General features: G+C 41.4%; 1 protein-coding gene across 1 annotated transcript; it reads right to left on the bottom strand.

The window, feature by feature from the left end:
- Nucleotides 1-12,109: 12,109 nt before the first annotated feature.
- Nucleotides 12,110-13,372, bottom strand: LOC145610545 (uncharacterized). Its single transcript, XM_081665862.1, has 2 exons — nt 12,678-13,372; nt 12,110-12,614 (listed from the first exon to the last, which is right to left on the bottom strand). Exons 1-2 carry the CDS (start codon nt 13,370-13,372, stop codon nt 12,110-12,112), a joined length of 1,200 nt encoding a protein of 399 aa, XP_081521988.1.
- Nucleotides 13,373-13,966: the final 594 nt, after the last annotated feature.

The following is a 13,966-nucleotide window of genomic DNA, read 5'->3' as shown; positions in this document are numbered from 1 at the left end:
TGGTTGTTTTTACTCCCTCCATTGCCTTATAAATCAACCTTATTCACCTTCGAAAGATATGACAACAAAACCATCCATCTTTAACTTCTTACCTTCTCTTAAAATATATCCCTGCAGTTTTTGGGCAAGTATCTGAATTCCAGTCGGGTTTGTGAGTGCACACAAATTCCGACGCCGTGTTTATCCTGAAGGGCGACTGCTTGATGTCTACTGCACTGGGGTAGCACGGAATTGTCTTTTAGGTCAGTGGTTTACCACGACGCGGCTATTGTCAATTAGTTTACACAACATTGAGATAAGTACTTTCGTTTAATTTGCTTATCTATTAACAGGCATGACTGAAAAAAAGAGGTCATAGCTTATATTTCGATCAAAGCGACTAGAATTTTATTTTATAATTTTTTTTAACGATAAATATGAAAAATTATAGAAATTAAATGGTTAATGCTTATTTGAAACCTGATATAAATTTTTCTTGAACTGAGTAAATTCAAAAAAAATGAAAATTGAAAAAGAAACTGTAATTGTAAAATTTATAATGTGTTTTGGGGTTTTTTGTGATTCCCTCGGGATACTGGTCACATTCTCGACCGGATGGACGCGGACAAATGCAAAACAACGAATATTCCGACGATAAAGTTAGTGATTGAAAACGAAAAAGCTAGAGAGAGAAAGTAGAGAGAAGATAGAGCTCTTAATGCTCTTTTTAAATGTTATATACTACCTCCGTTAGCTATTATTTGCAACAAAGGAATATTTTATATCTCACAAATAATACCCCTTTGTTGCAAATAATAGTTAACGGAGGTAGTATATGTCACAATTCACTCCTCCCATTATAAATGATTGGGTCGAGGAGAGAGGAGCGCGCGCGGCTTGGTGGTGCGGTGGTGGTGCGGCTGGAGGTGTAGTGGTGGGTAGTTGTGAAAGAGGAGAGAGAGGTGTTTGTATTTTTTTTAATTTATTTATTTTAAAGTTAATGGAAATTTAACGGAGGGATTAAGATAGGGTTACATCGTAGACGCTAAAGGTAACTTGAGAGTACAGTGTAGAATTTTGAAAATAGGTGGGCACAGCTTGGAAAAATCAATACCTCAGGGGCACTGTATAGAAAAACCCATAAATAAATCTATCAGAGAGAAAATCCAAAAAATAGAGGACCAATATGGACCATCATGTAGATTTTCTCGATAAAGTACAAATTTATCTTCAGGTAAACTTTAGCTGTTTAGAGTAACTTTTGTATACATCTAATGTACAATAATTTACTGTACATCGAATGCCGAGACGTTACTTTGACCATTAATATCTTTAATTGTGCATTATTAAAAACTATAACAAAATTATATTATGAAACTAGACATTATGACAAATCTAATGATATATTATATAATAACATTTATTTATTTAATTTTTAGAGGTAAATAAATTAAGTCAAACATGGTATGTGAATAGTGTAAAAGTGATGCATATAAAAAAAAAGGAGGGAGTACAATAAAGCATTAACATTATAACGGATGTACACTATTTTATTGTATATTCGATTTATTTAAAAGTTTGTCTAAGATCGAAACTTAAGCTCCTTCAATGGAGTTAACTCGACAGAAATGGAGGAAATGGTGATGTGTGGGATGAAGAAGAAGAAGAAGAAAGCTTTAACAATTGAGTTAACGACATCAATTCACCAACTTATTACTTATAGCTGGAGCCCACCAAACACTACTTGTTTACAAGCTTGCCATTAGATAAACATAATTCGCTTATCAATAAGATAAATTGGGGTGTCCTTCGAATTTCTCATATATTTATGATCAAAATAATGTATTGGAAGAACTGAAGAAGTAGTAGTCTCATATTTACTTCATTTCTATTTACTCCCTCCGTCCCCAAATGATAGTCCCTTATGACCTATTTTTAGTCCCAAATTGATAGTCCCATTTGCTTTTTTCAAGTACCATTAGTATCAATTTTTTATCAAAATTCTCTCTAATTGCAACAATATTTGTGCAAATTTATCTTTTCCATATAAATTTTGTTTTTCAATGTACTTTTATTACTTTCTCTCTCTATTATTTTAGATACCCAATGTAAATTTATCTTTCCAATGTAATTTTACTATTTTATTTAAGTTTCTTAATTCCCGTGATTTTTGCCCATAAGGGACTATCAAAAGGGGACGGAGGGAGTAGTTGACACGTTCAATTTAGATACATATTAAGGAAATGAGAGAGAATGAGTGAGCATGATAAAGCAAGTGGGATACATTAGTAAATACAATGTATAAAACTTATCCAAAAAAAATAAATGTATTAATTAAAAATAAACTTCCTATAAAGGACTATGTTTTAACTAAAAAAACGGAGGTTATTATTAAATAAAATAGATAACCTTTTCCATATAATTTTATTTACTACCCTTCAAAAAAAAAAATATAATTTTATTTACTACGTATTTGTATTACATTAATGATCCATACAACTTGAAAGACAGTATATAAGGAATGAAAAATCCATTACATGGCAACTCAAATATGTGAAGCAATTAATTTAATTATTGTTTCTGTCTGAACCTGACTTCCCCAAGAACTCGGACCTGAGATTCTGATACTCCTATCGGCAAGCTGAGAACCTACACAATGAGAAGAAGTTAGCTAACCCCGGGGTGGTCCGGGGATAACCAGTCCGATGACAAAGTCAGAAAGTGTTTAAGAGAAATAGATAAGTAAGAGAGAGAAAGTAGAGAGAGAGAGAGTGTGTGTAATTAATGCCCTCATTAATGAGGTCTTACCTACTATTTATAATGATCTACCTTGACAGGTGGCTCTCATCCATGCAGAGCCTCCTGTGCCAAGTGTCGAGCTTCTGTTGCCACGTGCTGAATTCTGACAAGCCGACATGTCTTCTTTCTGGAACATATCGGCATCCTCTCACAATTGTTCAGAGTTTGGTCACGTGCTTTCACAAGATATCGGTCATACCCAGATATCATCCCATACAATTAGCCCCCCAAGTGAGGACGCATGATCATACATCATCGTTCCCAGTTAATGTAGGCAACAAACTTAACCTAACTAGACAAACTTTGGGTTCCAGTTCTCATTCCTCAAATTTTACCTTATGTTGGAAATTTCATGTGACAACGTTTCTTGTACTCTATCAAGCACTGTGCGTTAACAAAACTTTATTACTGACCTTGCCGTTTTCGCAGGTCATTATACTCGCTTGGCTTATACTCAGACACATTATCGGACGAAGCTTGAGAATACCTCAGAAACTCACATCTTTTGCTGAGAAGATTTGCTTCTATATTCTTTTAAGCTCTATATTCTTTTGCTGAGAAGACTTATTCCTATTTATTATTTTTATTACTATTTTATTATTATTATTTTTGTAAGAGGACAATTTTTGTACTATAATCTCGTACTGTATCCATTTGCATTATTATTGGCTTTTAACCGTTCTTCCCCCCCAAGTGACCTTGTATGCCGATAGCAGACAAGGTCTACTTGTTACAAAATACCTGGGAGCGAAAAACTCCGTTTCCCCCCCCAAGTGACCTTGTATGCCGATAGCAGACAAGGTCTACTTGTTACAAAATACCTGGGAGCAAAAAACTCCGTTTTCCCCCCCAAGTGACCTTGTATGCCGATAGCAGACAAGGTCTACTTGTTACAAAATACCTGGGAGCGAAAAACTCCGTTTTCCCCCCCAAGTGACCTTGTATGCTGATAACAGACAAGGTCTACTTGTTACAAAATACATGGGAGCGAAAAACTCCGTTTCCCCCCCCCCCCCTAAGTGACCTTGTATGCCGATAGCAGACAAGGTCTACTTGTTACTAAATACCTGGGAGCGAAAAACTCCGTTTTCCCCTCCAAGTGACCTTGTATGCCGATAGCAGACAAGGTCTACTTGTTACTAAATACCTGGGAGCGAAAAACTCCGTTTTCCCCCCCAAGTGACCTTGTATGCCGATAGCAGACAAGGTCTACTTGTTATAATGTGCACGTTATGGTAGCGTAATCGTTTTTTTTTGTGAGCGGGAAAATTTTACACGTGTCATAAATCCCGCCGCTGCTTTTTGAAATTACTTATCGATCGAGAACCGTCGGATCTCTGAACCGCCTTTCACTTCAACTGGCCATGTAGTTTCCCCTTTTTAGATCAAAATAACGCCATTTTCTCTTACTTCGCATTTTTTCTAAGTTTTCTCCCAGAGCTATATTTTTCGACCAAAGTTCCTGCCTTTCTTCCCTTCTTTGTTTTCGGTCTGCGCACTTCAGTACTTCAAGCGTGCTCTCCTTCTTCATCGTTTCTTATCATTTAAAGACACTAAATCAGCGATTTTCGTCGAAGGTATTGTCGTATCCTAACCCCTGATTTTGCATGCTGTTTTTATTTTCTTATTTTTAATTAAATGTCTGAAGATAGTGTTGAAGAGAACTTTCCTAACCTTAGTACTGCTAGGCGTCGTTTAATTAGGCAGTCCTTAGGCAAAGAAACCGGTAGTAATTAGGGTAATTCATCCTCCTTTTCTGATAATATAGATTACCCGTTTGAGACGTTATCTTCTGAAGAAGAAAAACGCGCTTTTATGATACATAGGACCATTGCTCATTGTGAAAGTGCTTATCATCCTACTAACCCTGATATCCCTGCTGATACCGAAATTCTTGACGTTGAGCCTGTTAGTGTCCGTTATCACTTACGCAGCTTTGCTGGGAGACGGTATTTTAATCAATACGGCACTAACGTTGGCAATATAGGTATAAACACCATGCCAAGGGTAAAGAGTACCAGTTATCAGCCTCGAGCCGCTGCCCGTGAAGCCGCTGAGGTTGCAAAAGCTGCTAGGGCTGCCGAAGCCGCAAAGGCGGCTGAGTCCAGTAAAAGGCCCGGTCAAGGACAAGTTGTGAGTTCTTCCGAAGAAGAACAAAGAGCTGAGATCCCTGTAAATACCCAGGAAGGCCCGTCATCTCCTGTTCACGAATCAGCAGTTAACTCGGTTTTAGGAGATGAAGATACTCAAGAAGATAGTATCAATAATGAGAGTAGGGAAGATATTGTTGATATGACGGCAGAAGTTATCCAGGAAGAAAGTCTGGATGAGGGTTATAACTCCGAGACTGATAGAGCTGAGTTCCGACAACCCATTGTCCTTGCTAACGATGGGAAAGTCGCGAAGGCAAAAATAAGTGAGGCCTTTAGGAAAACGACAATTGAAAAAGATTACTGCCGTCGCGCAAAAAGGTTCTTTAACTTACCTGATGGGTATGAGTTATCTCTTCCTCCGTCTGGGGCTTCAGTGTTGGATTTCCCGGTTGGTTCTGTGGCCGTTTATATGAAGCATTTTGATTTTGGCCTCCGTTTTCCTCTACATCCTTTCGTTGCTAAAATTTTGAAGGCTTGGAATGTTTGCCTGGTTCAGTTAACTCCACAAACAATCCGTGCCGTTATTGCTACGGTCTGGGTCATGCTATATCGGAATTTCCCTCTAACCCTTAACGTATTTAGACGGTTAATTACCCTGAATAGGGATGGTCAGTCAGATGGGTGGTGGTCGTTATACACTCAACCCCACAAGTACACCGTTCATCCTAAACTATCCAGCTGCAAGGGTTGGAAAGATAGGTTTTTCTTTATGTCGGTCCCAGAGGACTTTCTTTTGAAGAGAACTTTTTTCAGGCCTCATCCCCATTTCGACTCAATTCCCGAGAGAGATCTCGGTAAACATGAAGAAAGGGCTGTCAATCACTTTGAAATCTCTGAATTTGATGAAGGTGACGGCAAGGTCCGTCTAGTTCCTGCGGTGTGGGTGCCGAATGTGAGTTACATTCTAGGCAACGCACCGTTATCTCGTGTCGGTCTATGTTGGACTGACCAACACGGTATTACTTATCTTACTAAGTTTTTTTTTTTTTTTTTTTTTTTTTTTTTTTTTTTTGTGTGTTTTTCATCTTACTTCTGATGTTGTTTACTCGTAACTTACTATTTTTTTCCTATCCTTTGTTTTTTAGGTACTGACAAGTTGGACAACAAGTTGTTGGGCCTATCAGCTGATGGAAAGAGAGTTCTCAGGCGTTGTCCCAAAGCTACAGCCTCTTACGACACCTTAGCTTCAATTTGTGGTCGTGCACCGGCTGTTAGCGCTAAGAGGAGAGCTGAATTAATGGCTGACGACAACGCCAAGAAGAGAAAGCTGACATCTCTCGCCAATTGGCGCGGCGGTGGTGTGGTGATTTCGAGCCCTAGGCAAGTTGAAGGGCGTGGTGAGAAGAAGAAGGACAAACCGGAGACCGAGAAGTCTCCTCTCACCAAAACAACAAAAAGCCCTGAAGCCATTGTTAAGAAGGTTATTCAAGGGATCGAAATCGAGGACCTCACTGCCGTTGAGTCTCCTCGTCAGCCTCAACCAACCACCATAATCGCCCCTACCACTGTTGGGTCTGCTTCAAGCATTCCGGCTTTAACCTACCGGTCCAACCAGTGGATAGAAAGGGTTTCCGGCCAGTTTCCGGATGAAGTCCTAAAAGGCTTTGCTGTTCCTGCCGGCCATTCTGGGGACCGTTGGCAGCCCAACATGGATGTCGGTCGGAATGAGTCAATGATTACCGACGATCCAATGCAGGGTGGGACCCTTGGTTACCGGCTTCTAAGTAACCTTACTCTTCTAATGGACAGACCTGCTGGTCCAATCGGTCCCCTCGCCGCTACTCATATGCACAACATAATGAAGGTATGTTTACTCTACTATTTTTCCTTAACTGTTCTGTTTTATTTTTTGCATACCGTTATGCATTTTATGCACTTTTATTGCTTATTTCTTGGTTTTTGTTTATCCTTATTCGAGAATATTTTTCCTGTTCACAGGCTGTCATGTCTGGTACGGAGCTTATGGAGATGTACCGCTATTATCAAGAGAAGCACCATCAAGCCTCCTCCAGTCAGAACGCTATGCAAGAAATCATCAGCAATGCTGAGAGGGCCTTGGACGACTTAAAGAAGATAAAAGAAAAAGATGACAAGGAGATGTCGGAGTTGAGGATTAAGGCTGAGAAGGTTGCTGGCTTGGAGTTGGAATTGCAGAGTCTGAAGACTCAGATTGTTGAAAAAGATAAAGCCATTGAGTGCCTTCCTTCAGTTGAGAAGGATCTCAGCGATGCCAGGGCTAAAATAAAAAACCTTGAGGAGAAGGTTATGCAAATGGAAGCCGATAAGCCTGGGATTCGTCAGAGAGCCGTGGGCCGTTATTTAACTTCAAATGAGTTCTGCTCCAAGCTCCAAGATCGTTTCGATGGAGGTTGGACTGCTGCTCAGAGATGTGTGGCTCAAGCTGCCGGTTGGAAGAAGGAAGACTGGGAAAAAGTTGAAAAAGCTTTCAATGAGGAGGCTTACAAGATCCCTTCCGGCTTAGAGACACAGCAATTCTCTGAAGAGGACTTGTATAATTTGGCGCCCAGTGCTGATGACGGCCCTCGAGATCCCAGCATTTTAAACTCCCCAGTACCTGATAATGCACAAGCCTGAAGGGGCGGGCAGTCATCACCGACATCTTCTTGTGGGTCTTGTATTATTGGGCCTTATCAGCTGTGACTCTCTTTTATTTGTATTTTGTATGTGTTAAACACTTATTTTGACCATGCTGTTCTATCGGCATATACCCCTTTTTTGTTGTGATTCCTGTCAATTGTCAACTTTACCTGTTGTGTAAACTTATTTTTATTTTCGTTGTTTGCTAACTGTCTGCATATTTTTGCACCCCTTATCGTAACTGTGTTGTCTTTGCTTATCACTTTCTAATGTGCTTGTTTTAACAACGTTATGATAACTATATTGCCTTGCAAATTTCAACATATAAAAGACAATTTGCAAAAAATAAAGATTTACCTGATGATTTGTCTGATATCCGACAACTTTCAACAATCGTCAACTTTCGAAGATCTTTTGAAGATATCAGATCATTACCTGATGACATAAAAAATTACATTTAAAAATTACCAATGTACTATGGATATCACAAATCAATGTACTATGGATATCATAAATATCATATCATTCCTTACTCCCCCCATTGTACATAATTCGTGTTAGAGCTATGTACACTGAGCAGTAATCGTTCGTTGTTGGTTCAGATTATAACATCGGTCACCTACTGCTTTGCTGTTTCAGCCAGTTAGGTACCCTCTCGGCGATCACTTTCTGAGCTATGCCTCATATCGGCGTATACTCGAATTGATTTGGCCGGTATTATATTTTGAACCAGCAACCTCGTGAGTTAACGTATACAACTGATCAAATTGTATATCTATTAACTTCACGGAAGCGGTTTTGAGCTGTCCGTCCCATTTAACGATGTTCTGTTAAATGGAGGATGCCTATTCCAACACACGTTGTCTGAATACTTCTTCATTCATCACTGATATCCTTCTTGATATCAGCTTCACATAAAAATTGTACATTACACATAGTATTTCTTCAATACAGCTGAGTTCCATATATTTTTTAGGGGTGTCCCATCCAAAGTTTCCAGATAAAACGACCCTTGGATGACGACATCTCTAATCCGATAAGGCCCTTCCCAACTTGCAGTCAGCTTTCCATCGGCATTTCCCTTACCGGTTGCTGCTGTTCTTCGTAGTACCAGATCTCCCACACTTAACGGCCGATGAGATACTCTTCTATTGTAGGCTCTTGACATTCTTTCCTTAAATGCAGCTGACTTAACTGCTGCTTTTTCTCTTAGCTCTGGCAAAAAATCTAACTGTTGTCGTAGGAGTAAATCATTTTGGTCTTCACAGTAATGCTGAATCCTAAATGTCGGCAACCCGACTTCTGCTGGTATGACTGCCTCTGTTCCAAAAACTAGAGTATAAGGTGATTCACCTGTGGCTTCTCTTACTGTTGTCCTGTTTGCCCAGAATATCTCTGGTATCAAATCTGCCCACAAACCCTTTGCATCTTCGATCTTCTTCTTAATTGCCGTTACTATTTGCTTATTTACTGCTTCTGCCTGGCCGTTAGACTGTGGATGGCATATTGCTGCATAAGCAAATTTCACCTTGTACATTGTTAAGAGATCTTTGACTAGCTTACAATCAAATTGGGTTCCATGGTCAAAAACCATCGCCATTGGCAGCCCAAACCTTGTGAAGATGTTTTTCCATATAAACTTCTTCACTTCCGATGTCGTTATCTTCACTACCGGTTCTGCCTCAATCCACTTTGTGAAGTAGTCAATCCCCACTATCAGAAATTTTCTTCCACCCGTGGCCGATGGGAACGGGCCTACTATATCCATTCCCCATTGGGCGAAAGGGATTGGATTTAATATCGGAGTCAGGTCATTAGGGGGCAAGTTGATAACTGGGGCAAACTTTTGACACTTCTCACATTTTTTAACGTAAGCCATTGCATCTGCATTCATCGTAGGCCAGTAATACCCCCTTCTCATTGCTTCTCTGGACAGGGCTCTTGCTCCGAGATGGTTGCCACAACTTCCCTCATGCAATTCTTCTATCAATCTTGCTGACTCAAAATCCGTTATACATCTTTGCAACGGTAGTGAAAACCCCCTTTTGTATAGCTGGCCTTGGTACATGACGAACCATACACTATCCTTCCGCAATCTTTTCAACTCCCCCTTATCTGTCGGCCCTACACCATGAACGATGTATGCCAGTATTTTATCATACCACTGATTCCCAATATCAACACACAATACCTCTGCCGACATCTCATCTATGCTTCTCTGCTTTAGAACCTCCACCATGACTGTCCTTTCCAAGTCGTTAAAACTTGAACTTGCCAATCTTGCCAGCGCATCTGCTTGAGCATTTTTCAATCTCGAAACTAATTTGATCTCAAAGTATTGCAACTGAGCTGCTAACTGCTTCATCTTCTCCAAATATTTCACCATTGCCGGCTCTCGGGTTTCATACTCCCCACTGAATTGACTTGATACCAGCTGAGAGTTAGTTGTTAAAACTAGCCGTTTTGCCTTTGCTGCTATTGACAACTGCATCCCAGCCACTGCTGCTTCGTACTCGGCTTCATTATTTGTTTCCTTGAACTTAAACTTCATGGCATATTCAAACATTTTCCCATCTGGAGCCGTTATCACAATTCCAGCCCCTGCCCCCGTTGTTGTAGCTGATCCATCAACTGATACCTGCCATGTTCCCAATTCTTCCTCTTCATCAGTGTATGTGGTTTCAACAATGAAATCCGATAATGCTTGTGCCTTATTTGATGTTCTAGGTTTGTAGCTTATTTCATACTCCGATAACTCAACTGCCCATGCTAGCAATCTACCAGATGTATCCATTTTATGCAGTGATTTCTCTAAGGGGTGGTTGGTCAGCACCTCTATTGGATGTGCATCGAAGTAAGGCCTCAACTTCCTAGCTGTCACTACTACTGCTAATGCCATTTTATCTATTACTGGGTATCTGCGCTGTGCCGCATTCAATACATGACTGACAAAGTATATCGGCTGCTGTCGCTTCTTCCTTTCTACTAACAAAACGGCTGCCACCGTTTTAGGCGATGCCGAGATATATAATTGCAACACTTCTCCCTTCTCGGGCCTGGCAATTGTGGGAAGAGATCTTAGGTGATTCCTTACTACTTCCAGGGCATCACTTTGCTCCTTTCCCCACTCGAATGCCTTATTCTTTCTTAATACCATAAAAAACGAAAGTGCCTTATCAGCTGACTTGCTGATAAATCTGGTTAACCCTGCCATCTTGCCAGTCATTCTCTGTATATCACGAATGGTTTTTGGTTGTTTCATTTGAAGTACCGCATTCACCTTATCTGGATTCGCATCTATTCCCCGTTCACTGACCATGAAGCCTAAAAACTTCCCTGATCTAACCCCAAACATGCACTTCTTTGGATTTAACTTCATTTGATATTTCCTTAAAGTCTCAAATGTTTCTCTCAGATCTGCTATATGGTCTCCTTTTTCCTTACTCTTCACTATCGTATCATCCACATACACCTCAACATTCCGTCCTTTCTGCTTCTCAAAAATCTTGTCCACTAACTTCTGATAGGTTGCCCCGGCATTTTTCAACCCAAACGACATTGCCTTATAACAATATACACCAACATCTGTTATAAAAAGCCTTTTTATTCCTATTAGCCTTATGCATGCTGACTTGATGATATCCTGAAAACGCATCCAGAAAACTAAGCATAGCATGACCAGAGGTTGAGTCTACCAGCCTGTCTATCCGGGGTAATGGGTAGCAATCCTTAGGGCAAGCCTTATTGAGATCTATAAATTCCACACACATTCGCCACTTCCCTGTCGGCTTTCTCACCATTACTACATTCGCCAACCACTCTGGATATGTGCAAGGCTCAATGAACCCTGCCGCTAAGAGCTTATTTACCTCAGCCTGAATTGCTTCTATTTTCTCAGTTGAGAAATTGCGTTTCTTTTGCCTTATCGGTCTGAATTTTCTGTCAACATTCAACTTATGCTCCATCACCTCTGGATGTATTCCCGGCATCTCACTTGCTGAGAACACAAAGACGTCTGCGTTCTCACGCAACAAGCTTATTAGATTACACCTCGTATCCACATCCATATCAGCCCCAACCTTCACTGTTCTACTCGGGTCACCTGGTTGAATTCAATTTGGACAGTTTCTCCCCCTAGTAACGGCCTTAACGTTTCCTCAGGCCTTGCATCAAAGTTTGTCATGGTTAAATCCTGAACTGTCGGCTCACCTTCCCTTATTGGATTACATGGTACCGTAACATTACCAACTGGATTCTTCAAGGCTGTTACATAGCAGGATTTTGACATAACCTGACCCCCATATACCTTCTCTACAGCTCCCAAATTCGATACATAGGCTATTGCCAGATGGTAAGTTGATACAACAGCCTGCATATCATGTATTATCGGTCTGCCGATAATTGCGTTGTAAGCCGATTTAACATCCACCACCAGAAACTCTGCCATCACATCTCTTGCCTGTGGCCCATCACCCATCCTTACCGGTAACACAATACTCCCTTCTGGCCTTACAGTCGACCCATTAAACCCGATTAGAGGATACGATACCGGCTTCAGGTATTGCCTTCCTATATTCATCTCATTGAAAAGCTTGCAAAAACAACACATTTGCTGAACTTCCTCCATCCACCAGCACTCTTTTGATGTCAGCCCCATTTATCTTGGTTATCAGGACTAACGGATCATCGTGCGGGAACACTACACCCCGTGCATCTTCTTCCGCGAACACTACTTGGGGTATTGACGCTGGCCGAGGACGGTTGTCTACGTCCAAAGCACAAACTAGATGACGGTGCTCCGCCAAATGCTTTTTTACCCCACTAATTGTCCCTCCATGAATTGGTCCTCCCGTTATCACATCTACCCTTCCAGTAGATAATGGTGGTATTCCTGCATCCCCTTGTCGGACTATTCTTCCTTGTGTCCTTTCAGGTCTTGTTTCTATCCGTTGCCTCTCAACTGCTTGTGCCGGCTGCTGATTCTTGCCTGCATTCAACCGGTACTGTGTTAAGTGCCCTTTTCTGATCAATTCCTCAATGTTGTCCTTCAATTGTGTACACTCCTCCGTATAATGTCCTACATCCCTATGGAACATACAATACTTCTTCACATCCCTTGGCCTTGCCTTCATGGGAATCGGCCTTGACCAATCTTCTCTGTTTTGGTTTACTGAGTGAATTGCTGCCCTTGGTGTATTCAAGGGAGTGTAGGTGCTATATCTCATTGGCAGCCTTGTCGGCCTGGTATCTTGCCGGCTTCCTCCTCCCCTTCCTGGGGCAGGAGCTCTCGGCCTACTTCCTCCAGACGATGTCCCTTCATACTGACTTTGCCCCTTTCCGGCAATGACATGTCTGCTACTTGTCTTCATTAATTCTTTACTCTTTATGTAGTCATGAGTTTTGCTAAACGCCGCTGCCAATGTCGGCAGGTTTTTCCTTGTAAGGTACCGTTTAAAGTCAGAATCAACCAATCCATTCATTGAAGCCATCACAGCTATTTCTTGTTGCAGTTTTGGAATGGTGTTTGCCTCATTGTTAAATCGCCTGATATAATCCCTCAAAAATTCATCCGGTTTCTGCTCCACGGCCATCAATTCTCCAGAGGTTCTCTGCCTCACACTGTTACTGACATACTGACCCACAAACATCTCGGTCAATCTTTCAAAGCTATCTACTGACCCAACTTCAAGGTTGTTAAACCAATCGGCTGCAGCCCCAATCAAAGTAGTCGGGAAGACTTTACACCAGACTGCGTCCGAGTTGGTGTACAACATCATGTGCCCCTCATAGGACGTTATGTATCTTGCCGGATCCCCTCTTCCATCATACCTACAAGTCGGCATTTTCATCTTTTCCATTGGTTGATCCAAGATATGCTGGGCAAATGGGGACGCCCTTAACTACACCATTGTTCGCACTGCCTGCCCCTCTACCTACGAACTTCTCTGCTGCCGAGTTCTGGTACTCACAGTGCGACTTGAGGATTGTTCATCCCGCCGTGACGTTGTATGCGATCTTATCGGCGACTCATGTCGGGGTCTCCTCGGCGAGTTCATCAACTGATTATGTTGCTCCTCCTGGTTATGGTGCGGTGTTCCTCTATCGGCCTGAGCGGCCCCCCTTTTAGCCTGTGCCGCCTCAGCCTCCTTTCTCTTCCTACTCATTGCACTCATCACCCTTGCGCCCGTTTCCAATTCATCTGGAGTGAATGCTGCCATAGGATCCTCTGCCTCCCCTCCTCCTGCAGGGGGAGTTATCGGCATATGAAACTGATTACCTTCTAGGGTATGGGTTTTATCCACTATTTCCACCCGTGGTTGTTCTACTGGTATTCCATTGTTTCCGACCATGATTATCGTTGTTGTATGTATGTTTTATGTGAGGTTCTTAGGCGACAGAAGTGATCAAACTCCCCTCCTTCTAGCGCCAAATTGTTT

Source organism: Chenopodium album, chromosome 24 (assembly GCF_948465745.1).
Source record: "Chenopodium album chromosome 24, dcCheAlbu1.1, whole genome shotgun sequence".
Lineage (NCBI taxonomy): Eukaryota > Viridiplantae > Streptophyta > Magnoliopsida > Caryophyllales > Amaranthaceae > Chenopodium > Chenopodium album.
Note: the sequence above shows the minus strand (reverse complement) of the source record. Positions and strands in the feature narration are given on the sequence as shown.

Coding starts and splice junctions, on each gene's coding strand:
- LOC145610545 (XM_081665862.1), bottom strand. CDS start 13,372: ATGCCGACTTGTAGGTATGATGGAAGAGGGGATCCGGCAAGATACATA. Junction 12,615..12,677: donor AACCAAAACAGAGAAGATTG/GTCAAGGCCGAT, acceptor TATGTTCCATAG/GGATGTAGGACATTATACGG.